This window comes from Drosophila melanogaster, chromosome 2R, assembly GCF_000001215.4.
Source record: "Drosophila melanogaster chromosome 2R".
Taxonomy (NCBI): domain Eukaryota; kingdom Metazoa; phylum Arthropoda; class Insecta; order Diptera; family Drosophilidae; genus Drosophila; species Drosophila melanogaster.
The window spans coordinates 22,101,141-22,127,601 of record NT_033778.4 but is presented as its reverse complement, the minus strand read 5'-3'; the positions used below and the strand labels follow the sequence as shown (position 1 = coordinate 22,127,601).

At 44.5% G+C, this 26,461-nt stretch overlaps 6 protein-coding genes across 18 annotated transcripts, besides 1 other annotated feature; 2 read left to right on the top strand and 4 right to left on the bottom strand.

The window, feature by feature from the left end:
- The first annotated feature begins 99 nt into the window (after nt 1-99).
- GM130 (Golgi matrix protein 130 kD) lies at nt 100-3,035 on the top strand. The gene is made up of 4 exons (NM_137798.4): nt 100-296; nt 398-1,393; nt 1,449-1,961; nt 2,021-3,035. The coding sequence occupies exons 1-4, from the start codon at nt 240-242 to the stop codon at nt 2,840-2,842; spliced, it is 2,388 nt and encodes a 795-aa protein (NP_611642.2). The 5' UTR covers nt 100-239; the 3' UTR covers nt 2,843-3,035.
- On the bottom strand, nt 3,036-5,501 carry mei-S332 (meiotic from via Salaria 332). Of its 2 annotated transcripts, NM_057286.5 has the most exons (3): nt 5,402-5,501; nt 4,128-4,699; nt 3,235-4,066 (listed from the first exon to the last, which is right to left on the bottom strand). In NM_057286.5, the coding sequence occupies exons 2-3, from the start codon at nt 4,602-4,604 to the stop codon at nt 3,338-3,340; spliced, it is 1,206 nt and encodes a 401-aa protein (NP_476634.1). In that variant the 5' UTR covers nt 4,605-4,699; nt 5,402-5,501; the 3' UTR covers nt 3,235-3,337. The 2 variants fall into 2 exon arrangements, with proteins under 2 accessions (NP_001286705.1, NP_476634.1); NM_001299776.1 differs by lacking the exon at nt 5,402-5,501 and having other exon boundaries at nt 3,036-4,066; nt 4,128-4,690.
- On the top strand, nt 5,040-21,495 carry Vrp1 (Verprolin 1). 12 transcript variants are annotated; one of them, NM_001103936.2, is made up of 10 exons: nt 5,040-5,709; nt 15,014-15,392; nt 15,463-15,740; nt 16,093-16,274; nt 16,664-17,056; nt 17,242-17,396; nt 17,579-18,015; nt 18,623-18,751; nt 18,822-19,116; nt 20,397-21,495. In NM_001103936.2, the coding sequence occupies exons 2-10, from the start codon at nt 15,014-15,016 to the stop codon at nt 20,705-20,707; spliced, it is 2,559 nt and encodes an 852-aa protein (NP_001097406.1). In that variant the 5' UTR covers nt 5,040-5,709; the 3' UTR covers nt 20,708-21,495. The 12 variants fall into 12 exon arrangements, with proteins under 12 accessions (NP_001097406.1, NP_726161.1, NP_001163248.1 ...); NM_166509.2 differs by lacking the exon at nt 20,397-21,495 and having other exon boundaries at nt 5,040-5,270; nt 5,408-5,709; nt 18,822-20,021; NM_001169777.2 differs by lacking the exon at nt 18,623-18,751.
- Nucleotides 6,718-6,761: a mobile genetic element.
- On the bottom strand, nt 11,413-12,605 carry CG30281 (uncharacterized protein). The gene is made up of 4 exons (NM_166512.2): nt 12,479-12,605; nt 12,354-12,424; nt 11,770-12,277; nt 11,413-11,713 (listed from the first exon to the last, which is right to left on the bottom strand). Exons 1-4 carry the CDS (start codon nt 12,589-12,591, stop codon nt 11,530-11,532), a joined length of 876 nt encoding a protein of 291 aa, NP_726164.1. The 5' UTR covers nt 12,592-12,605; the 3' UTR covers nt 11,413-11,529.
- On the bottom strand, nt 12,761-14,013 carry CG30280 (uncharacterized protein). Its single transcript, NM_137797.5, has 4 exons — nt 13,937-14,013; nt 13,810-13,871; nt 13,183-13,758; nt 12,761-13,120 (listed from the first exon to the last, which is right to left on the bottom strand). The coding sequence occupies exons 1-4, from the start codon at nt 14,003-14,005 to the stop codon at nt 12,961-12,963; spliced, it is 867 nt and encodes a 288-aa protein (NP_611641.6). The 5' UTR covers nt 14,006-14,013; the 3' UTR covers nt 12,761-12,960.
- Nucleotides 21,496-21,638: 143 nt separating the features above from the next.
- Nucleotides 21,639-24,425, bottom strand: Plekhm1 (Pleckstrin homology and RUN domain containing M1). Its single transcript, NM_137795.3, has 6 exons — nt 24,221-24,425; nt 23,661-24,160; nt 22,824-23,525; nt 22,607-22,770; nt 22,028-22,550; nt 21,639-21,956 (listed from the first exon to the last, which is right to left on the bottom strand). Exons 1-6 carry the CDS (start codon nt 24,348-24,350, stop codon nt 21,813-21,815), a joined length of 2,163 nt encoding a protein of 720 aa, NP_611639.1. The 5' UTR covers nt 24,351-24,425; the 3' UTR covers nt 21,639-21,812.
- Between the last annotated feature and the right edge of the window lie 2,036 nt (nt 24,426-26,461).

The window sequence follows — 26,461 nt, the reverse complement described above, 5'->3', positions numbered from 1 at the left end:
AAAATGAAAAAAAAGCTAAAAATGCGCGCCAATATATAACTGTGCTTTCCCTGCCGCCTAGTGTACCCGTTCGCGCGGCATTTTGGCTCTAAACGCGTACGGTCATACTGAACTTCAGACCTGTTATCAACATTCAGAAATTTCCACTTTTGCCTAGCTTAATTTACATTTGTTGGCTCGCCTTCCGAACCGAGCTTACTCCAGGTGTGGCAAAGGTACCGCTGCTGACCCCGAAGGACATGCCCGATGACACGCAGGATGCCAAGGCGCAGAAGTTGGCCGCGGCAAGGAAAAAGGTGCGACAACCAGTGCCACACACAATTGTTTTGCTCTTGTGACGTGGACACATATTGGCCGACTAATATTGATTTTGTTTAACACGCTTCTGTGGACACAGCTGAAGGAGTACCAGCAGCGCGCCAGCAACAACAATGGGCAGCCGGGAGCAGAGGAGCCGGTGGCTGCCACCACGCAATCGCACTCGTCCACTGTGAGCATATCCAGCAATCTGTCGGAACGGTCAGACAGCGAGATAAATGTGAACGGTGGAGGAGCAGGTGGGACGCAGCCGCCGGAGCAGTCTGCCCTGCCCACAGCCGCTTCTTATTTTGCCCAAAACGAGTCGGAACACAATGGTGGACTGGCAGATGCCTCTAGCTTGCAGGCCATCCAGGTGATCATCGCTGAAAAGGCCCAGCTCAATGCGGAGCTGACCAAGGTTCGCCTGGCTTGCCGGGAGCGTGAGCTAGAGCTGGAGGAGCTTCGCATCCTCAAGGATCAGAATCAATTGCGTCTGGAGCAGCTACAACAGCACTGCCAGGATCAACAGTCGACCGGTGAGCAGCAGCGACAGCAGTACGCGCAACTCCAGGCACAACTGCTACAATCGCAGGCACAAATCAAGGACCAACAGTCGCATCTCAACGAACTAGAGGCCCAGCTAAAGCAGAGCAACCAGCATCAAGAGGAACTGCAGCAACAGCTTTCCCAAAAATCGAACGAACTCGAGATGGCGCAGCTGAAGCTGCGGCAGCTCTCAGACGAGTCTAGCGTCACCACAGACAACCGAGTGGAGTCGCTGGTGCAAACACAATACATGTACGAGCAACAGATACGCGACCTCCAAGCGATGGTGGGTCAACTAACGCAGGACAAGGAGCAGGCAGCTGGTCAGTATCAAAACTATGTGCAGCATCAGAGTGGCGAGATCGCCAAGCTCAACGAACGAAACACAGAACTCTCAGAGGTACTGAACTCACTGAGGGAGCGAGAACGCCAGCTTGTGGAGCACGTGGGCGCCCTGGAGCGGGATATACAAAAGAACATCAGCCTGCAGGCCCAATTTAAAGAGGCCAGTCAAGTGCAGCCATCCAAGGAAGAAACCAGCGAGCAGGTAAGTAAGCCAAAAAAATATGGAAAACCTGTTTAATCTCCTAGTTCAATTTCAGAAAGCCTTAAAAGATGAACTGGCTGTCTTGAAAGAGCAGATCGAAAACTTCGAGTTTGAGCGCCACGAATTCCAGCTGAAGATCAAGTCGCAGGACGATCAGCTGCAGTTAAAGAACTCGGCTTTAGACGAGTTGGAAAAGCAACTCGAACGCTTGCAAGCTGAGCAGCCCGATCAGTCCAAGCTGTTGGCCACCATGGAGTCAGACAAAGTGGCCGCATCGCGTGCCCTAACCCAGAATGTAGAGATGAAAAACCAGTTGGACGAACTGCAGCAGCGATTTGTTCAGTTGACAAACGACAAAGCCGAGCTGGTCATCCGCTTGGATTCAGAAGAGTTTGCCAACCGAGAAATCCGCCAGAACTACAACAGCATGGAGCAAAAGCTTCAAGCAAATGAGGAGCGCTTTAAGTTCAAGGATGAGGAAATGATTAGACTATCGCACGAGAACGTGGAACTACAACGTCAGCAGTTAATGTTGCAACAGCAGCTGGACCGTCTCAGGCATTATGAGGTGGGTTGGACTGGGATTAAAATTTAACTGACTTTATATCCCATTATCATTTCTTTCAGGCAAAAGCTTATCACGCCGGTGAGGAAACCGAAAAAGAGAATGGAGCAGATGCACCGGAAAACGAAGCAGAGGAAGCGAAGGAAGTTGGTCTTTTGCATAATCATTCGCACGATCACTCTCATCAGCATTCCGACGGTCATTGTCATGATAATGACCACGATCATTCCCATGAACATAACCATCATAATGCTGGTGATCATGGTCATCCACATGATCATCCGCACGATCACACACATGATCATTCACATAGCCATCCACACGATCATCAGCATGATCATCCACATGATCACGGCCAGAACCACGCCCACAGACAAGCAGCTGAAACGCTGCCCACCGCCGAGGCCGTGGAACGCTTGCAATCGCGTTTCACCACACTGATCAGCCAGGTCGCCGACTTGACGGAGGAGAAGCACAGCCTGGAGCATCTGGTGCTCCAGCTGCAGAGCGAAACCGAAACGATTGGCGAGTACATTGCCCTCTATCAAACGCAGAGGCGCATGCTAAAGCAGCGTGAGTACGAGAAGGCCGCCCAAATGCGTCTCTTGCAAGCGGAGCGAGAGCAGCTGCGCGAGAAGATTGAGGCACTAAACAAGCTGGTGGTCAGTTTGGGCGTGGAGCTACCCGCAGATGCCGCCCAGGCAAAGCAACCAGAAGCGGCCGCAGGTAGCGAACACACTCCTGGCGAAGGTGAAAACTCGCAACAGATCATCAACAAGATACAGGACATTATCAGCGAGATCAAGGAGAACACGGAGCAGCCAAGCCACAACCATGCAGGAGACCATCTCAACTGTTGTATGGGCAAGTTCGAGGTAGTCTAAAAGAAGTGCAATTATCGCCTACCTACGTATAATCATTACCCTTTTGCTACTGTATTTAATTGTAATTGTAATTGTACTTTGTTCTTCAGAGTCTTTTGTAAATGTTTCCAACAACTTTGTGCGAATAAACGTAGTTTGCATCTAAGAGGAATCTATAAAATGAGTTCCCCTAAAAGCGTATTAACAAATAATTAATTGAAACGTTGTTTTATTCACAAATGAACATGTAAAAATTAGACGTACTTTTAAATTCCTATTGGCATCTTTGGGTGATGATGATGATGGAGTGTCTTCCTTCCGATAGCGCTGGATGAACTGAATATGCCCTCTATTGCAGGCAAAAAGTAATCCGATGTCAGCTTTTAGTCTATAAATTAAACTTATCAGGGCCTGACGATTTAAAAATATTATTCATATTAAAAATGGTAAAAAGTGGTATTGAAAACCAATGAAATTACAGAAACAACATTAAAGCCTATTAAAAAATTCGTCTATCTACTTTTTGGCCTTGGCCTTGCCTTTCGAGCCATTGCGCAACTTGTTCTTCAGACTTGGCTCCACCAAACTGGTGGGCCTGCAGCTTCTACTCGGCCTTGCGCTGTTGTTGCAGAAAGAACTAGACATATCCGTATTTTCTGATTTCTTATTAGCCGCAGTTCGGCTTCTAGTTCTTATAGATGGCATTTCCTCGACGAGAAAGGATTTCGGAGTGCTGGTGCTTCCGGCCATTTTGCCTATCCCATTGAACAGGCTTCTTCGCGGCGTTAATCCGTTGACATCAGGAAATATTCCAGACGATTGACTAGGCCTGGTGACTGCCAGTCGTGGGCACTGTATGCTTGGCTCCTGTGGAGAATCTTCCACAGCTACGGAAATAGCCAACCATGATCCCTTCCCAGTCTCTTTTCCCCGACTGAGGGACACTGCTACAGGGATATTGGTGTCCACTTCCCGCAGAGCCCGTCCACTGGGCGTGACGGTGACTTGGGCGTTTGGCGGACTACTTTCAAACGTTGTGTCGCAATAGATGGCCTCGCATGATGATGACGAGTCTGTGGACTCCCCTTCACTGCCATTTTCCTCTATAATGCTAAACAGACGATTGTTCTCTTCATTTTGCTCAGTCTGTGTCTCCTCCACGGGGCTTACTGCTTCGTCGAAATCATCGTCCGAGTCGTCCTCATCAAACACTAATTCCGCTGGTCTTCGTGGCGGTGGTGTAGGCTGTACTCAAGCCGATAATGAATCGTTAAGAAAAGCATAATCAAATTTAAGTATAAGTTACCTTGTTGGCTCTTCTATCCTCTGGTATCCTAGTGGTCACCACCTCGGACTGCACTTCTGCGCTGGAGCGGCGACTAGTGGACGATACAGTACTGGTCACTGAGGAAGATCTTCTTGGCGAGATTGGTCTGGTGGTGCGGGCCAACGCACACGTCCGTCGCATGTCCTTGCAGATTTCCCTGGAGCTGCGACGCGGGCCGCTTGGTCTGTTTATCTGAGCTGCGGGAGCGGGCTCCTGACGCACTGCCAGGGAATCGGAGTCCACGTTCAGGCTCAGCATCAGGCTGCGTACGATACTGATGTTCTCCATGCGCTGGCGATGGTTTTGCAGGACGTGCTCCTCCCGAATGTCCATGATCTCTCGCTCCAAAGATATCACCCGCTTCCTGTACTCGCCGATCTCCAAGCGCTGCTTCTGCACTTGGTCCATTAGCTCCGCATTCAGCAGCTTGTACTGCTGCTCCACTTTGGATCCCATTTGCTTCTTCTGATCTACTTATTCCATACACAAAATCCAGACAGACGACGCCAATAGCTTGTTTTGAATTTTGAAATAGAGTGACCGTTGTTGTGCTATTGGAATATACCCCAGCTTAAGGAAAACTTTTTGAAAGTATGGCAACGCCGACCATGCTCTTAATTAAAATGAAATTCTTTAATTTTGGGCCATATATATAAGAAACAATACAATCCGATGTGAATATATTTTATTTTAATAATTATAAATTTGTTTGTCTCATTTGCACGACAAGAATTAGGAACCGTTGAGTTGGTGCGAATTTGATCGTACATGCGTTACCAAGGGTAATTTTCCATTTAAATTCTACACGTATGCCAAAATGCTAAAATTTCGCTTAGTGGAAGCTGTGTATATTGCGGGACACCGATTTCGATAGGCACAAACCATCGAGAGACATCGATACGTCTATGTTTCTCTTACACCTCTAAGCTGCACAATAAATTTATTGTTTTCTCGACCGATTGCGAAGAAAATCTGGATATCCGTGGTAGATAAACAATGCTGCAGCGCTAGAACCCGGAAATCGAAGTGAATACGCGTTTCGGGAGGTTGTAGATACACCTTGCAGAACGCGAAAATCGCACTGAATCAGAAGTCAGCCCACCTGGCAGTGTGTGCGTGCGTGTACGTGAGTGAGAGTGTGCTGTCGCAGTGTGCGTGTGTTTGTGTAAAAATGAAAATCAGTCGGATTTGTATCGTCGTTGTACGTCTTTTAGGCATTTAGCCAGGCTTTTACACATTTCTACAATTCTTACCAACAGTGGGAGGGACTTTCCCCCCGCACTCACAGGACACGATACACATCACATGCAACACCTGTGCACTCGAAAAACGATAGACGGATCTAGCGCGCGGATTAACTTAACTTAGGAACACGGATACGGATTATACACCATAGTTTCGGAAAAATACATTAGGGAACCGCTTGCTATGCTGTTTCATCTCCGCCAGAGAATCACGACAATCACCTGCTGAAACACCGAAGACAGCCAGCAGCCCAGAGAACCGAGAATTTCATTCACAGAAGCTACGACCGCAGTCGAAAACCGAAACCCGCTTCAAGGTGAGTCTGTTTGTAAATCCAACTCGTTTGGCTTTGTACCCATTTAGTCGATTGAGTGCATCACTCAGCACTCAGAATCCGAAGTGGTACGGACTTATCGAGCGACCTTATCAATTCTATTTCGCACGGTGCCCAGAAATTTGGTAATTTATGGCAAGTTCAGGAACCTCTTCGGTACCAGTTCCATGTAGGCAATTATCTTATCGCGCCCTCCGACAATTTCGCCACGATATTTGCGACTAATGGTTGTGTGTATGTAAAATTGCATTTTCCAAGATATGGGGCTATATCTTATAGCCTCGAGGTACACAATAAACAAACACATACCAGCGTTAGTAGGCAGCTGTATTTAGACTTTTTATAATATTTATTCATATGTCCATATTCCAGATTAATCACCATTATTTGCATATATTCTAAGTATAGCCGACAGTCCATGTCTTGCCCGATTTGATTTAATATTTGAGCTTGCATGAAATTTATTTTTTCCTGTGTCGGAGAACACGAAAAGCCTTTTCCACCGTCTAACCGGCTAAAAGGGGTGCAATAAACTCGGGTCGCTTTGATTTTCTCCTGTTCCGTCAGCGAATGCACTTTGTTTTGGTTTGTTGTCGCTTTGTCTTAATCACATTAAGCAAAACGCCCGGGCACGCGACGCATGACGACACCAAGTGTTGCAACACCAGCGAAGACCCATGGAGCATGTGGCCACCCATGCCACCCCATAACTGACCTACAAAGAGTGCATTGCTCGACGGCCGACGAAAACTAAATTCGCTGACTAGGGGTTGATTCATTCGCTTGGCTCCCTTCAGCGATGTGAGTGCGAATTGTGGCGGTTGAACTTCGATGGTATGACATAATCTGGGCTCTTACTATAGCCATTTGAAGAGGCATACAATCGCAATCTTTACATTAGATTTATTACTTGTAGAGTTAGTCACAAGTTTTAGCTTAAGCGTGCAACTTCTGGTGTCGTGGTACCGGTGTCCGGGTTCCAGTTGTCCAGCACTCCCATTAGCTGAGCAACGAATATCTGATAGTCGAGGAACGTCTTGTTTATATTCTCATTTCTAAAATGCTTTACTACTCTGCGATGGTGGAAAACAGATATCAAAACATTGAAATACAAGACTATAGAAGTTGTTATAAGTAATTTCTTTTCTCTGTACCGAAAATAACCCTCGTGGCCAATTTAGTGCGCTCTTTAAACCATCCACAAGTGTGAATGGGCTTCGAGCTCCTTTCCGTAATGCTATGCATGGCACAAAGGGTCGTCCCAGTCGCCGGGTTCAATGTCATTGGCGTGGCGTAGGCCATGGCAGCGGTGGGCACATGGCACCGACCCATCCCAACGTCCCATTCCATGGCATCCCGTCCAGGAGTCTGCCTGCTGCCGGTCTATTGTCGAGGCTGTTGTGCATGCCCCACTGCAAGTACACACAGAAATATCGAGTGCTGCTGCAGTGACACACGCAAAGACTGGTGATTGAAGGGAGGGTGGAGGTGAAGGTGTGTGGGGCACGGGGTGTGGATATGGGGTTTTATGGCCACGGGGAGTGGGCACTTGTCGGCCTTGTGTGCGGCCATTTGTCAGTCGAATTGGCTGTCGTGCATTTTTCGAGCACTGCATCACACGAGGTCTGATTGGCACGTAGTAGAGAGAGAGAGTCGGTCGTTTCTGTCAGCCTTTATGACGCTGAATTATGCTGCACTTCCTTGTGCAACCTGGAACTGAATCATAAAACTACAGTGAGCTCTCCAGCACACCGATTTCTGACTACAGTTTCGAGCCCCATGCCGAGGGCTTTCGCTTCCTCGGTGCCCCGGTGACTCATAGTTTGTGTTTGACTTGTGTTCACATCACATTTGCAGTTGCACTGCGAACACTCCTCTCTCTCAATGTGCTTTAAGCATGAAAGTAATTTTTTTGAAAGTGATTCAATGTTCAAAGAGGAAGACCAACTTCCCATTTCGAATCTTATCCGACTAAAAAATGAATTGGCACATGAGGATGTTTAGCTGAGTATTTATTTCTTAGGCACTTAGAATGACCGGGTTGTTGTTTCTAAGAGCTGTTAGTGGCTCTTTTTTTCCATGTGTAGTGTATGCAAACTAGCGAACCCAACACCGTTGTTGTCATTGAGTTCATCGTTGTCTCGTCTCGACTCTCATGATGTGTTTACATTAGTTATTTAAGCATTGTGCGACGGTGCTGAAAACCGCATTTTAATAGACCCGCCGGCAACAACGGGCTTAGCAACTGAAACAGCCACATCAAGTGCAACAATGCAATATTTATCTGTAAGCAAATATGGGCCTTACATCACACACGCGCAGCAAGCGCTGATGAGGTAGCCGATGTGGCAAAGGCAGAAGCTTCAATTACAAAATGCAAAATGCAAATGCAAAATGATGCATGGTGAAACGCTTAGATCAGAAGTAACACGAAACGCAGTGTTTAGGCTCATAAAAGGCCATTCAATGCGGTGTATTCACTCATATGTGGGATATATACTCGCAAATGAATCAATACAAGGTTTTTAAGGAAGGTTGGGAGTAACCTTTGGGAATAACAATAAAGATGTCAAGCTATTATAGTTTTTGAAAATCATCTTATTTTGTATCTAGCGTTTAATATGACTAATATTACAATAAACCAGTTCTGGCGCTATTGCTGATCAGAGAGGTTGAGGCTCAACGGCTTATGAGTCATTTGAGCGATCTGAGATCTGTCAAGAATAAATTGGAAATGTGTTTTTGATAGAGAAATTCGGAATTTGCATACTAAATTGTATTTATTAGATATCTGACCTTTTCCGCAGTAATGTTTTCGGCATAACAAACTCTGCCACTGGAGCGAAGGCACTTTGTGTATCTCTGAATTATCTGAATTTGATTCACCTCAAAACATTCGCCACAAAACGTTTTTACGTCAGCGGGCCTCTAGTATAAACGGTCATTCACAAAAAAAAAAAAACTTATAAACAAAATCGAGTTGGATGAGCTATAAAAACATTGGCATAAGAAATGCTTTCGGAGCGTGTTGTCTTTTGCATTTGTTGCTCCGACTAATTTGCACTGCGGTCACATATTATTATCGTACCGCGTGGCTTTTGGAATTTCAATGATTTGATGAGCAGCTTCCCCTGCCTCGAAAATCATGAAAAGGCACAGCTGGCACGACTTGCAATTGAAATGTAAATGTTAATTGTTAGTCCAACGGTTTTGGTTTTGTGTAATTGGAACTTGGCCACAGCTAAACGACAAAAATGAATTAAAGAAATTGAAAGCGAAAGTCTGGGCACTTGTGAGGCAAATTAAATTGCAAGACTGAGTGCATCATGTAAACCGGTTTGTGCTTAAGAATCAAATACAGAACTGAAATGAGTCACAGTCACTATACAATTTGCAATTAGACAAACTAATTAACTGGCACACTAGAAGTCATTTGAAGTTAGAAACCACCATTCAAAATCTCTTTTTAGAACAGCCTTTGCCAAAACCAGTCTCAAAACCTGAAACGCAATGAAACACTTGTGCAAATTGCCAAGTAAACAAAGCGATGAGCCAAACGAAAGGAAAGCGAGACAAAGAAAACCTACGTTAAATGAAGAAAAACCTCAGCAAAATTACCATCATTAGGAGAACTGGGCGCTTACTAAACCAAACTGTCCCGCCAGAAATCCAAACTGGGGGACACTTTGCGGCCTGTCTTATAAGACTTGCGCAATCTCGTGCGGTTACCGGGTGTTGGTTGGCGTATCGGGTATTGTCTCACGAAGCGTTTCCAATGGGCGTGCTGAACATTTAACACCCAATATTTGACTTACATTATGGCCGGCGGTGGAAATGAATTTGGACAGTTGGGCGATTTGTTTGCGGCGTGGATGGAATGGGAGTTAAAATGGTGGAAATGGGCAGGAGGTTTGATTTCCGCGCTTTGATTCAATTTGATTCGATGTCATCCTATACCAGTCCTTCCCTCGGAACATAACACGCCCTTGTTTATATGTCCATTTGGGGCAATTAACTTGATGACAGTTTATTGGGGCAATCCGAAGGCGTTCTGCCGCGAAACCGAGTTCCTGGGGGTGGAGATAAAAGTGGCGACACACCTCGAAAACGTTAATTGAATGTAATCCGAGGATAAGAGCAGGAACTAAAACCAGGACGCGGAGTCGAGCCAAATTTTAGAAGCCCCAACCTGGAATTGTTTAGGGCGAATGACTCACAATCCATATCAGCAATGAAATTGCTTAGATCCATCGGTTTCAATTAATCGATTTACTGTTGTTGAACCTTTCATATCAATAGCGGTTTAAATGTAGCGAATTTATATGAAAGTATAATGGAATTAACAGTGCGCGACACAGCCATAAAGCCAAAACTGGTAATGCACATCTAGGAATGGTGCCAAGATCAACTATAACTTTTTCTTTATAATTTTGATTCAAGATTATACTTTATAAGACTCCTATTTCATGAAACTTACTGCCTTCAAATATGTCCCCTTGAAATTTGTTTTTGAGCATGTATGTTCATTTCTTAAGTTCTTAAATAAATACTTTTATTTTTTCGCACTGTCTGTCCGTCAGTAATTCTTGATAAGATATAGAAATTTTATAAATACCTGGGTCTTATGCTTCACATTTCTAACGAAGTCGCCTGCCCATGAATCATCGTTTCCAGCAAACATTTTATTTAACTCCCAAGATATTTGCCAATGGTCAGACAAACTGGAGGAAGTCAATCTAAGGAAGCTATCTTTTTAACGAGAATTCAACAAAATATTAACACGATGAGTAAAGAGTATAATATGAATGAGTAAAAGGAAGTCGGTCCAAAATTATCAAATCTTAGCCAGAGCATTCTTATTTAAAGCTCAAAAACATTAAAATTCAAATACAAAAATTCTTTAACGTTTAATGTTAAATTCATTGCTTAATACAGATAGTAATACTATTTTCCCTTCCGTCCAACGCTGGCCAATTTTCCCAGCGCCGCAGCAGCTGTTCAATTAAGCGACAATCCGTCTGGATGAATCAAGCGATTGAGTTGAGTGAATCATCTGCGCTGGAGGCCAGCGAAGGGGATCACAGTGGACAGCAATTAAGGAGCTGCCGGTTTCCAGCCGATCTGTTCCACTGTGCCACAATAATGAGTCAAGACAGCCCAGTCGGGGTTTTTCACACGTTTCGCCTTCCCTGCCCGGCAGTCTTACGGTTTAGCATTTCTTTTGCGGATCTGCAGATTCTTCTCATCATCATCAGTGGAACTGATGACAAGTGTGGTCTGCGTCTGCAATTGTGGTCTCCCTTTGTCTGGGCTTCTGGTCTTTGTCGCAGTCACTCATTTCCATAGGCCTCCATGGAGCTCCCATCTGTGACGTCAGACCCCCGCGAATATATTTTTATCAATGTGTTCACTTCGCTCCCCCCGATATCTCTCATTACCCGAGGCTCTTTCTCGCTGGAGACTCTCCCCAGGCCTCCGGTTTCTCTGTTTGAATTTTATAGCTGGGGCATCGCATGCGCGGCCGTTGGAGCTCCTCAGTTGGAATTCAACTTGCGAACTGAGCGCAACGCGCGTTCCACTCGAAAACCTCGACGAGAAACAAAGACTATTCGCAAACGAAGAGAACAATTTGTTTACGTGCGCGTGTAGAAAAGCAGCGTTTGAAAAAAAAAATCAACTAATAATACAACAAACAAATCAGCGGGAAACGGTTATTATCAAATTGTAAATAAAAGTCCCAAAATGTTGATAGTGTTTATCAAGAAATAAAGTGATTTCCCTTCGGTGTTTTCGGTGTGGAATTCAATGGGCGTTTAAGGCATTTTGCATGCCCTGCCTTCGTAGGTTGTTGGAACACTTGGGTCTGATCATCATTTGTACGAATTTGTAGCCGTAGTCGTAGCCACGCCAGCTCATCCAGGTGATTCCACGACCCGACATCTTCGGCTCGAATCGACCTCCTTCCAAATATTGGCCATTGAGGTTGCTAGCGAAGATAATTGTTTGACTTTTTCATTTGAAGATATCATATCATATTCTTACCTCCTCTGGCACTGATCATACCACCAGGCCCCCACATAAATCCTGGCGCATCCGTGACCCGTATCATCGTGATCGAATGTGGAGAAGGGCATTCCCTTGTGGTACCTTAACGAATCACCGGCGTCTCCCGAGTATTTACCCAAAACAGATAGCGCATAGGACGCTGATGCATTCCCAATGGCAAAATCCTCGTATCGAGCATCATGTACCACTCCATTGAAATCTTCCATATAGACAAACAGCTCGTAAGGCTCCGCGGTTGTTAGGAAGTGTAGCTTTTCCAGACCCATAAAGAATTCTCCGCTAAGCTCCCCAAATCCTTGGCTATACTCCTCCCAACAGCGATAGAAGTTTTCACTGCCATCCTGTCGTCGCTGAATTACAGTCCATCCAGATCCCGCCAGCCGAGTGTCACAATAAACCGGAAAAGGTTCCAGACCCGGAACTTCAATAACATGGATGCCATTACTGTTGATTCCGGCAGCTAGACAGGAGGATGGGTTAATTGCTGCTAGACGATTACGAAAAGATGTAATTAGTTTAATTTTTGTAGAAGATCAGAAGCCAAAATAGCTCGAACTTACTCTCATGACTGCCTCTTTCTTCTGTGATTTCCTTGTAGCTCTGTTTTAGCTCTTCCAGCCTGATCTTTAAACTGAAAAATACATAGTTTAAACTTGAAAGCTCTACGATGTTTTGTGTCACAAACCTGGAAACCATGCTTTCAGCTTTCTTATAGACTAGATCCAATTTATTGCTTTGAGCAGTAGACAAGAGGCTGCCACCGCTTAAAATTAAAACACACAACAAATAGAGATTCATGATCTTGTTCCGTGCCTTGTTCCAACCCATCTAGATTAGATAGATTTGTATAGCTTGAAAATCAATTTCGATACTATATAGTTCGATTGACTTATCAATTGCATTGACAAATCGTAGGTCAAGTTCGCCTTGAGCGGTAGTAGATCAGGAAGTTGAGACAACTAAACATGAGAATTACAGTATATTTCGCAGTTCTAATTGAGATTCTGATTAATGTGCTCGGCGAGAATGCGATGATTCAATGGAACAACCTTTGCATATTAATCAAGTACATAACAAATTGTTTTCACGTTCTCGAAGCCATTGAAACCAACAGGGAGTGAACAGCTAATAATAATAACAATATTCGTGAAACCGCCTTGCCCAAATTCACCGCTGAGTCACTGGTATCATTCGGCACTTGGGTCTTATCATCATTTGGGTTACCCTGTATCCGTAGTTGTGGCCACGCCAAGATCGCCAGCACATTCCTCTGGCGAACAAGCTCTCCTCGTATTTCCCACCCGGCATATACTGACCATTAAGGTTGCTTGAATAATTACAAAGTTGTGAGATTATGTTTTGAGAAAGTTTATCCGACAGTAATCTCACCTGTCCAGACATGCGTTGTACCACCATCCTCCCAGATAGTAAAATGCACAGTTCTTATTAAACTCATGATCGTTATCCCGATCATATGTGGAGAACTTCATTTTGCGGTGTGAGCGGAGGGAATCTCCCGCAGTGCCCGAATATTTTCCCAGTGTATTCATGGCGTAGTCGTCATCTTCGTTTCCAATGGCAAATTCATCGAATTTCGCATGCTTAATTGTATCATCGAAATCCTCCAGGTGTACATACAACTCATGCGGCTCCAGGGCAGTCAAGGCACGAATCTTTTCGAGGCCGAGGAAGTACTCGTCCATTAGATTGCCGAATCCGTTCTTGTACTCCTTCCAATTGCGAAAGAAGCTCAGATTTCCACTGAACCTCTTTTGAATTACAATCCAACCGGGTCCAGCCAACTGATTTTCGCAATACACTTGAAAGGGACTCAAGCCTGGAACTTTCAGGGTGTGCAAGCCATTTTCAAGATCCCCAGAAGTCAGACAGGAAGTTGGATAAATCACATCAGGGGATGTGTTTAGAGTGCCATTGGTTTCAAGTTGCAAAAGTGATTCTTGTAAACTGGGGAGTAAAACAGTAAGCTTAGGCCTACTTTCTTTGTTTGAAACTTACGTTGAGAGTGCATTTTCTGCCTGTTCATAAATAGCCTCCAAGTTTCCAAACAAATTCAGCGTCTGTCGAGGGTTTTGTTTATTTCGATTAAGTATTGGTATACTTTTTGAGCGCCTATTTAACTTACCTCCGCATGACAAAAAATCATCACACTAAGTGCAATGCAAACGGAAAAAACTGGGACGCCGGGAAACATGATTTTGTCAGCTAATCGATGAGAATATAATGAGATTGGATCGTTTCTAAACATTTTATTGCACACAAAGGGAAATAATTGTTGGCTTTGTTTTTGTGCCGTTTCTTATCAGTTGCCATTCAAATAACTTGATTATGATTTCTTGATAATTATTTGGAGCCACTTCCATTCACGGAACTCTTACTGTGAATTTAATGCTATTTTGAAGGGTGGTTCGAAATAAAGCTAAAGAAATTTAAATTGAAAACAGCCATAAATGTGATTAAAACAAAGGCAACACATTCACAACATTTATGATTTGCTCGAATCACGTGGGATAGCCTGGTTTTCAAGTGGGTTGCCCCAGTGAAGCTAAAACTGTGCCGCTTTACGCGCTGTTTGAGCTTGAAATTTTCCATTGTGGCTTCAACCATAGGGGCATAATAAATATTACTAGTTTTATTGGGATAAGGGTAAATGTTGAAAATATATATTAAATATTAAATTATCGCCCAATGGATTTGTTTCATTGGTAAACATAAGCTCATATTTTAGGCCAATTAGGAATGTGAAATCTAAAAACCGAGCTTTGAGTTGTTGGTGACTCTTAAGAAATTGTAGAAACTAGAGAATTTCAGGCTTCGGTGCCTCCACATCCATTTTGTATCTTTATCGGGGCGTCAATCTGAAGACAACAGAAAACAAGACATAAATAATAAGTATAGAAATTGTATTATAAACACACAGCATGTGTGAGTGTTATGGTGTGTGGGTGGTGACAGCGGTCTCGGCTTTGGAAGTCGCTTGATCGATGCAAAAGTGTTAGCCAGTCTTAAGCTAAAGCTTCGCAGAGGCGGACGCAGAACTGGCAATTTCTTAGGGCCCGAAGATTCGTATCCATCGAAAATGAGATTGAAGCGTAGTTCAAAGCAAAAAGTACTTGAGGCAGAGATAAAATTGCCATACATATAGTAAAATATCCTTTTCTTTTAGGCCCATTTTAACAATGATATTTGTCTTCCTTTTTAGATGGCTATTCCGCCACCCCCGGGACCACCACCGCCGCCAGGACCTCCACCGCCTCCGGCGATGGGTGGTCTTAAATTGGGCGGCGCGGGAGGAGCAGACGCCCGATCTGCACTGCTGAGTTCGATCCAGAAGGGAACAAAACTGAAGAAGACCACCACGGTGGACAAGAGTGGGCCAGCGCTGTCTGGCAAGGTGTGCGGAGGAGATGGAGGAGCAGGTATCGGAGCTAAGCGAACCCTCAACAACAACACCAGCACCAGCAATCACAACAACAGCAGCAGTAGCAGCAATGGCCTTGGCAATGGAACCCCCAAATTGGGAGGCCTGTTCGAAGGCCTCTCGCAAATGCCAAAACTGAAGCCCGTGAACGGCATTCGCGGTAGGTCTACTACGTTTTGTATACAGATTAATATCGTTGCTCAACCGATTTCCGTTTTCCGCCCACACAGCAACGCCATCCGCCGGCTCGGCAGCAACAACGACATCGAAATCCACAACGAACTCATCCGCTCAGCAGCGGAGCAACAGCCCCCCCGCCGCGACGAGCGCCTCGAATGCCAGCAACGGACCCATGGACTTCAACACGGAGCTCACCAAGCACTTGACGTTGAAGCGCCAAAAACAGCAGCAGCAGCAACAACCACAGCCACCAACCAACAACACACATATCAATGCAACAGAAGCCAATCTGAGAACAAATCGGGGACCACCACCGCAACCGCCAAAGGTGAGAACTGGACCCATGGCGAGAAAGACGGATGAGGTCCTCTAATTATAGACAATCTGGGGGTGTTGAAGATATTCGAAGTTAAATCATGTTTCTAGTTGACTCTTTAGTGACTTTTAAAATACTCTGTAAAGACACTTTGTTTAATTAGTTCAGCTTACACGATGCGTAATGCTTTTATCAGCGACTCATTCGTTATGAACACAGACATGTGTTATAAGCCAAATTGGCGAACTCATTTAAGACAAGCAACGATACGTTTAAGAAAACAGCGGAGCAGAAAGTGTCGCACGCAATCCCATTGTCAACGCCACTAATCCATCCATTCTTCTCCGTTTCTGTCCCATCGCAGTCAGCCAACTCAAATGATTCGATCTTGGAGCGCATGAACATCCCCCGCACAGCGCCGACACCCCCCTTCGGCAACAGTTCGAGTGTCAAAGCGGCATCGCCCACGCTCTCGGACAGCGGCAGCAACAGCAGTGGGAGTGGAGGTGGAAGTGGAAGTGTCAAGAGCAAGGCGGCCAACCTAAAGTAAGTGTCGTCTTCCAGCCACGAGCAGCGCACATGATTGGGTTATGGTTAGTTGGGATCTACAGTTGTTGGAATTTATTCCGTTAAAGTAGAATGTTACTTCATTATATTTCATATTTGGTATTCCCTTTAAAACAAGGAATAATCAACGTCAGATTATAGTTTTAAGACTTATATATATACTATTTAAATTCCAACTAAACTGTAGAGACCCCATAATCAAACACAGCCTGCTGTTTGGAACGGTTACATTTTGGTTTTTCATTTGTAAATTATTTGTTAAAATTTATCTTAATTTTCTTCTTTATTTTCGGATTACTTTGACGGGACTTTGTGGTTATCCTCGCACACCAAACACACACACACACTGTATCTAAATCCACCCACAGTATCTCGTTAGGCAATAGTTTTGTAAATAGTTCAAAATCAACCGTGAGTGCCTCGACCGCGTCCTTAAACAGCAGTCTAACCTCCTCGACGGGATCAGTACGCAATCTGGCGCCAAATAAGTCCACTCTATTTGGTGGCAGCAGTGGCTCTAGTTCCGGTTCGAGTTCTGGTGGTGGTTATGCATCTGTGCATAAATCCTCGCCACCCTCAACGGCAGATAGCACGCCGTCGGTGACGCCCACACCGCCACCGCTTCAGCTGCCGATGAAGCCGGCCATCAGCTTTGGCAAGCCCAATTTTGCTCCGAAGCCACCGGGCTTGAATCAACTGGCGATGGCCAACGGACAGCAGCGTCCGGCGGTGACCAGGCACCACAGCATGAAGTCGCCCAGGTATACCGATACAGATTTAGCTACAAGCTTCAGTAACACCCTAGTAATCCAGCACCGCAGCTAACGCTCATCTGCTTTCATCAAACTCCGTTTGTGGTTTTTCTTACGCTTCTTGCTTTTTTGGCTTTAACAATCGAGGAGGACCTAAAATGAATTCAGCTAATCTGGGGAAGTTTCTTTTACAGATCTCCGCCTGCGGCCGGTATCGTCAACGGCCTTGTGTTCCCCACCCAGCAGCATTTAGGCACCCTGCGCGGTCCACTGCAGTTCCATGGCAGCGAATCCAGCAGCCCCAACACCAGTGCAGGCAGTATGAGATGTGCCCCTAACCCGCCAAAGTGTAAGAGTCCTTTCCTTGGTAATTTCAAAGTTCAAACTATAAATGAATGGTTTTATCTTTTTTGTTACCCATACGGCAATCTTAATCTTTTAACGAATTCAAAATTGTATATTTTACTGATAATATTGAAATTGATGAGATTTAACTTACGCTTGTTCTAATTGTTCAACATACATTTACAGCCCGCCCATCGGTAAAACCACCACCGCCACCCACGCCGGCTCGCAGTTTCTCCAACACCAATCTGAACAATATCGGCGGATCGACGATGTTCAGTGCGGTGAACACAGCTCTTATCCAGAGCTCGGCCATCAGTTCTCAGGCTCCCTCACCGCCAATTACCCAGCCGCCATCATCGTCGAGCAGCAGCAATAGCGTGGCTGCCCTGCGCGACCAATTCCGTGGAGGCGCCGGAATGTCTAACGGAGCACCATCACCGCCACTGCCGCCGACGCCCGCACCCTCGTCCAATCCATCCTCAGCAAGCGCCAGTCCCAAATCGTTGCTGCGAGACAATGTCAAACCTATTATCCTAAATGGAGGTCCTCTAAATCCGCCAGCGCCGCCACCACACCGCAGCTGCCCACCTCCGCCGCCTCCACAGCGACAGTCGAGCAATGTAAGTAGCAAACGGACAGGAATAATATCAGCGCAGAACAACAGGTTGGCCCGAATGTCAGAGGTGAACTTTAATGGACTGCGATGCCTTGGGTGGTTACCTTGGGCGTTTTGCCTATGTATTGAGCAGATGTGGGGCCGAAGTCAGGGATATACATATATTTTAAGTAAACTAGGACTGACCATACTGAGCACGTAAATTAATACTATTCTTAGTCATTCGAAATGCTCTTAAAGGTAAACCAGATAATGGGTGAGCCGATGTATATTTGCTCGGCACTTATCCTTAAGTAATCATCTAGTTTTGCGCAGTGCATTTGTTGCTCGCTTGAACTCGGGCCACCCTTTTCACCCTATCTGTCTTCGTTTAAATTAAGATTCTCACTGCGCCTGCGCAGTCTCACCTGTTTGTAAGCGCTCCTGGCTGCGCACTGCCTGTTCATATCAGTCCAAGCTAGTGTTCCGTTTATAACTCACCTATTTTTGTGTTGAGCGGGGTGGATTGATTTTCCAAACGAGACGTGACCAAAACACTGGGCTTTTACACACAACCCATTGCCCTAAGCGTATTCCGTGGCCCAGTGGCCCGCATTCATGTGCTCCTCCAGCAGGACCGAGTGAAGTACTGGATAGACAAGACGGTGTACTCCTTTAAGAAGATACTCCATATAAATCGCCAAGGGAGGCACAGTGGCGAGTCAGTCAAGGTTATCAATATGCTTAACAGCAAGCGCAACGTAACTACACGCTATGATAGCCCCAAAAACCGCAGTAGAATCAAGCTAAGTGACTTCTCGTTTCTTACAGGGTGGTTCCGGATCGGGATCAGCGCCAGTTCCGCCGCAGCGTCACTCATCCATTCGGCCCAACGCCCCATCGACGCCACCAACGCACATGGCCAATGCCTCGCATCAGTTTGGCAGCAGCTCGGGCTTGTCATCAGGCTCGGGAGCAGGAGCTGCAGCCAGCGTGGGTCGACTGGTCAACGACTTGGAGACCAAGTTCGGGAAGCGATTCCACAACGTCACTGAATTCCCCAAGCCGCCGCCGTTTCTAAATATACAAAAAGTCTATCCTAGTCGCACGTTTAAGGCCACCAATGGTATGTAGTCGAGTGTGTGAGCGAGTGTGTTTGTTTTGTGAGTGTTTTATTTAAGTACATAAACATTTAGATGCATTGTAACTGCGATTATTGTTATATACACACCACACACACACACACACACACGGAATGCTGTTATATAATTAGTTTTCTCTTAAGGCACACGCTCCGGCATTTTAGTTTCGAACTCGAACGATCTATACAACGATTCGTATATCTAAATAATTTTAATTTTAAAAGTGTATTACTACCAGTATAGATTATTATTGTATAGGAAGGGAAAGCCCAGGCTTACAATCCACAGCACACACATATATATGTTAAATCCCGCAGAGTTTAGTAATCTTTTTAATTATTGTTGTTTATTTTACTGTTAACAAGCAATGAAATGATTGCGTAAAGCGCAGCGGAGGAATGTTATTTTGTATATTGATTGCATAACACTAAAGTTGAATAGCTTTATCCAAACATTATATATTTTATAAATTTTAATGTTATATTTTGTTACATTTCAAAAGGGAAGGACTATGGAAGCTTCCCCTCGCGATATTACCACTAAGCACACACAATATTATTACGCATAGTTATATTTTTACCCAATCTATACTATAACTTTATATGTACGTGTATATGTAAACAGAAGCCAACCCATATTGCATTGTATTTCCCTGCGCCCCCATTTACATTTCTCCTACATGTAGCGCATGCCTTTACTTTTGTACCCGGCTATCATTTTATATATATTGTACCTACCAACGTCTCTATATATATGCATATATATTATACCCGATGAATAATTTTTAGTATGCAACAGGCACATTACGAGTAATTGTTTGTTTTAGTTTCGAAGTTATCTTTTGAAGAAACAATAAACCAAAATTCATTTGGATAAAATACATGAACATATTTCATTTGTTTCATTTTGTGTTTAAGTTTTCTCCAGTTTTTGGGCTGCCTCGGCGGCAGATTTCTTCGCTTGGTCATTGGTTCAAATTCATTTGTCCGTTTCAGAAGATTATTACTTCAAAAATATTCTTCAATCTATATAATTTTGATTTTTATGAAATATTTTTGTAGCTTTATTTCAGAATTTCAAGGCACATTGTGCACATTGTCACTTCTGCCGCATATTGCACTAAAAGTGTTCTTACCATTTGTATTTCGTTTTCGCTTGCATCATAGCAGCTCCTTTTGGCTTAGTTAGTCTTCGCTATTTTATATATCTATCCATGTTTGTACATATATCTTTCTCCCCGCTACTCCGATTCTTCCGCAAACAGCACCCGGAAACAGCAGCGTGAACAACAACAACAACGCGGTGGCAAGCAACAATAATACGACCTCGAATCCTAATCCTGGCGGGTTCGGAGGAGGATTAGCTCCAGTGCTAAAGCCGGCGCACGCTCCACTGAAAAAGCATCGGGCACCGGCTCCACCTCCTCAAGCTGGCGTGGCAGCCGCCACGGTATCAGTCATCCGGCAATCAAGTTTCCTTTACGGCGGAGCGGCAGGTGGTTCCAGTGGCTCCACCAGCATACGGCCACAGTCCCAGCCACCTGGAATCGGTCCGCGGAACTCCACCGTCTACTGAACTTAGGGCTTGATCTGTATATACATAAGTGTGTGCATGTGGAGTGTGTGTTTGTGGCTCGTTGTTGATGTATGTTGTAAGCGGGAGTGTTTTGTGCCACAGGCAAAAGTTCAAAAGTCAATGAAAAGTGCAATAAACCAAATACCATGGCACACTGAAAAGACCCAATAGAGAACCTGAAGAAAGGGCAGGCCCATGCTAAAAAATCACCGATAATTCGTTCGCGTCTTCCCAGGCTGCACTTAATAAATGGCTAAAGCAGAGAACAAAATAAGCCGCACATAAAATTTGTATATAGAATTAGCACCAAGTTAGTGAAATTAATTACCCAGCTCCATCTATACCTTTTATAGGCGGGTGTAAATGATTGTATGTACATTTAGGAGCGCGCCTCTTTGCATAAATATCTTACTAGACTGAACATGTTAAAACCCAACAGCAACAAATAATTAATGTAATTATATACATACGATATTTAGAATCGACTATTGTACGACTTAATCCCCTAGAGCAATACACACACACAAACAAGAGAAATATGTTAACAATGAAATACTGAAGCACAACCGAGGGCATTTCAACGAAACTCGCCACATTCCATTTCAAAATTCTTTAGTTCAATGTGCAATACGAGAGTTGGTGTGATAATCTCGAAAGTATTTAGGTATTATCTATCATCTGTGGTTTTCGGTAAACGTTTGTTAAACTCCTTATTGGGCGATAATTATTGGAAGTGAACATAATGCATATTTATATTATTATCCTTATTATTAACTCAATCATTGTTGTTGGACTTGGTGTCATTAGAAGTATTATTCAGCAATTGCATAACATTTTATTCCGAATCAAAATCATTGCAGTTATAAATAAAATTACGAAGTCATTCAAAAACTGAGCAACTGAGTGGTTTCATTGAGTCAACAAAATTGGTAACCATTTTTGCAAAGCCATGTTATGTATGCTATATATTTGAGTAAGTGTAAATGCTTTTAAGCCATAACAATTTTTATCTTAACCCTAGCTTAAATGTAAAGTAAAGCCTTTTCTTGGTTACGTGTAATAACAAATCGCACTTGTTCAACCTAAAATCTAAATATGGCCGATTTTAGGCAACCTCATTCTTCTGTTTAAGACATTGCACCGCCTCCTGGAGGCCCTGATCCTCGCGCTTACGTATTCGTTCACATTTGGGACATGGCTGCTTCTCATTCAAACACTCAGCGTGGAACACAGCTCCACAGGCCAGACACTGTAAAAAGATGTGTGAGCGCCAGTATGAAAATATCTGTCATCTTGCAATTTCTTGATAGTTCGACTCACTCTGAATGTGGTGCTGATGTGAAAGGGATACAGCACCCTTGGACTCTGGCATATCTCGCAGATGAATCCTTTTAGGTGGCACAGTCTGCACTTCAAGACATGCGCTTCCCCCAATTTGAAGGCTTTCTGCAGCTGCTGACACAGCACACCTCGCTGAATAAGAGCCAAATCTGCTATGGAGTACAGATGAATGTGCTCGTAAAGGTACTCCCTGCCAGCAAACTGATTCTGGAGAAGCTCTATGCTGCTCGGAGCACAGGTATACAAATAGGCCCTAATGAAGTTTAGTCGGATCCGCAGGGATTGCAATTCAGCCATGGCATCGGAAGCAAAATATATTCTCGGGTTAAGCAACTGCATGTCCAGGAATGGATGCGATCGGAATTCGGCAAGGAAAGTTGCTGCCCGCTTGCTGACGCTGTACTTTCGGAAATCCCAATTGTAAATGATGCGAGCGGGTATCAATTGCATCTCAACATCCATGCAGCTATTGCAGTAGTAGCTGCCACTAAAGGCGCAAACTCTAAGGGTAGATACAAATGTAAGTGGGATTAATAATGGACAAACGGATGATCTCACTGAAAGTTGGAGTAGCCAATGCCCAGCGGATGCTGACAGCTCTTGCACAGGAATCCCTGGGCATCCAGACCCGGCTCTCGAGCTAGTTGACACAGCTGGGCCACCATTTGCTGCAGCTCCACCATGTCAAACTCTGAGGTAAGCAGCTCAAACTCCGAGTTGGTCTATAATAAGATAGCATTTAATTTATAATAATCTTAGTTCTCAACCAACTTACGTCCAGTGACTGCAGATCACTCAAGTCTTCTGAAATGGGCGGATCGGTATCTCGCTGAGGCTGAGCCACATTGAGGTTGGAGGCACTGGCCCGAAACTTCTCCCAGATCTCCGACCATCCGGCTCCACTTTCCCGGTTGCTTTCGTGTTTCCGCAACAGAGCATTGTAGCTGCATCTGTCCGTAGTTGGAGAACGCAGACTGACTGAACTACTGACGCTCACAGATCGCTGGAAAAACCTAGATCCTGTCAGTTCCTCTGTGGGTGATGTAGGCGTTGCTTCCAAGTCACCAGACCATGAGGTTTGCATTAGATTGGACAAAGAATTACTGCCCTGGGGCAGAAGAGAAGGTGCTTCAAGATCCAGATCGGCGAAGGAGCTGCTGTCCATTTGACGATTGGATTTTTTCCTCGACCTCGTCTTACTGCCAGATGGAGCTTCCTGCTCTGCTGTTTCATTCGTTTCCGCTTTATCGCCACCTGTTTGCTCCTCGTTAATCACATCCATTTCATCAAACTTTTGTATCAGCAGGTCCAGGTTCTCTCGCTGGCTGAGTTCGGGAACACCAAAGTTGCTATTCCTTCCAAAGGGGCTATTCGAAATGGACTCCGAGAACAGTTCATTGGTCTGCAGGGGCTGTGGCGTCGGTATGGCAATGATATCGGATCCAAGCGAGCTGGCCACATCAACTCCGCTGCTAATCTGCAATGGTATACACAAATTAGTCCACTTGTAGCGATAAAGACCAGGAAAGGCCCTCTTATCATAGGAATTTTGGATTGTTGAACTATACGATAAGTCTAAGCCGAACATTCTTGGCAGGATAAAAGATCATACCGGGCAGGACTTGAGAGCAGGTGTCCAGAGATCAGATAGCTGCAGGGAGTAGTCGGGCCAGTGGTTCAACAGGCTGGAGTTCACTGGCAGATCGAATTGCACATAGGCCTCCAAGCTCTCCATAATCTTGGCGGCCGTCTCCAGACCCTCGGAGTCCCGCATAAGGGCGTTTCGCTTGTAGTACTGCGACAGGGCCGATCCGTTCTTGCGCATGTTGTTCAGATAGGAGGAGAACACAGACTCGTTAAGCGACTGGCGCACCCAGGCGCGGCACTGCCCCGTCTCTGAGGTGATCTGGCTGAGACCCTGCACCTGCTCGATCACCTGCTTGTGCATAAAGACCATGCAGGGCGCCCAGAAGCTGGGCTCGGGCCTGCGTTCCACATCGCCAGCGATGACATTGAAGGTGGCGGACAGGAAGGAGTCCTTCAGCCCGTGCAGGAACAGGGCCTCCAGGGTGGTGCACAGGGCACTGGTCTGCTCACATACTCCCAGGACCTCTGCAATACGTGAATGTATATAAATGGATGGCCATTTCCGGGGGAGTACCCAGAACTCACCCAAACTCTTCTGTTTCACCTCGAACTCTATCTCACGCGCATTTTCGTTCAGTGTATTTATGAGCGCCTCCTTCACGACATTCTCCCGTTTCGAAGAAAAATGGTTCAGGCTGCGGAACAGGGAGCTCATTTGGATGTCGATCCGCACCTTTTGTTGTGGTTTTCCGAGGGTCTAAAGAAATTAACATTGAAGAAATCATCCCCAAAGTGTGACCGTATGCCAGCCCCAAAACAACAAAGAAAAATATACTAGTAATAATTTAGTGCAGTTAGGAAAATGCGATTGTAAATGTTTGCATAGAACATGTTTCACAAAACGTATATAGTTTTATTCTAGTTTAATGTTATAAATTTAAAGTAGTAAAATTAAATTGTATGTAATAATTTAAAGAAGCCCGCGTTCTTCACAAGTTATCGATAGACAATACTTTTTGAAAACCTCAAGCTGCATGGTCACCCTGGAGCGTACACTGGTCAAGTCTGACGTCATTTTGAAACGGTTCTTAACCGATTTCATTTAAATTCAAAATAAATTAAATTTTTAAGTCCGCCAGCCAAACAAACCGTGTCCATTAAAATCTGCAAAAGTGCGCGCCAAGGCAAGCAAAAAGGTCAGATCTTTGAAACTTCAGCGCATTAAGCCACTGAAACCCGTTCTGGTTATTCTTGACTTTCTTCTCAGATCAAATCGCAAATCTCGGCTTATGTGTGAATGCTCGATTATGAGGAAAAAAAAACCCCACGCAGGCTAGCAAAAAGTCACAGCGAAACCGTCAACGAGACAGAATATTAATTGATCTCGCTTGGATCTTTCCTATCCCCAGCTTGTCACTGTCTTGTTATTGTGTTTTGGGTATTTTCGGGTTTTGTTTCAATGAACCGCCATATATTCTGCGGCCAAATGACTCATGCAGATCTTTCGGCCGCCAAGGAATTTTATTAATGAAAGACCATCCCGACTTGTTGAAGGAACCAGAAAAAAAACCCATGCACGTAGTCAGTTGATATAATACTAAAATCAAAATTTGTGTTAAGGTCACGGTGACCAACAAAGGCGACTTTATGTATATGCTTGTTGTTGTCAACGCATTTTTCAATATTTTTGCAATAAAAACGTTGTTGTTTTTACAGAAGATGCGCCGCTCTTGTAGTTGTGAACCAACTGGTTCAGCATTCAAAATGCAAACTGGTCTCAGCCGCCAATTTGTTTGACTTTTCGACTTTTTTCGGCTTGTTGTGTTGTTTTTCGAAAAACACATTTTCCATGTGGGCTGTGTGCATTCAGCAAATTGCATTTTATTCAATTTTATCGATACGAAACGGGTTACCAAATCATTAATAACATAAACAATTTGGCAAATCAGCAATTGCGAGAGTTGTTTCGTTTATTGGCGGCATTCTTTTGGAATGATGTGTTGATGTGTTGTTTTACTCAATACTCACCATGAATTTTAAAATAGAATTTCAAACCTGAAAAACAATGAGTGTATCGGGTGAAATTAGAATTTATTGTTAATAAAACTTGTTAAAAATAATCAGATTTTAATTTATGAATACAAAATGTTATCTTGAGATCTCTTCATGAAAGTTGGAAAGTTGAAAAGCAACCATAACAGAGCACTTAAGTTTGAAATTTACATGCCTATATACTCGGGCTTCCCCAATCCAAATTATATATATATATACAAGTCGGATTTCGCATGGTGAAAAACCGTTGGACTTTGTTGTGCGACATTAATGACGATAAACAATTAATACGGCGCTTTGGGTGAAGGGTCGCGGCGACATTTCCCAACTGAGCCGACTCTATTAAAGTAAATAATATGTGGCGCTTTGTTGCCGCTCTTAGCTGACTGTGCAGTTTCCGAGATGCCAGCGTGTTGCCATTGTTGTGGCCAAAAGCCGAAAAGCCAAAAGAAACCAAGCCAAACGAAACGAAACGAGACGAAGCGGCCTGAAATGTATAAAAACGTTTGTTTTCGTAATACAATTTTGATTACTTCTTCGACGCCAGCCGCCCATTGATGGGCATTGTCTCAGCTGGGCCCCTTTGTGCGTCCCTTAGCGATTTGATTTATGGGCGGAGGAGCTGGGCGCCCAATACTCCACTCCAACAGCGCTACCGTTGGCCATTTGCCGGGATCGCGGTCCATTTGGCAATAGCTTTGTTGTAATTGTTACAATAATAACAGCCGTGATTCCCGACACCACTGCCCCCCATCAACTGGGCAATCACTGACA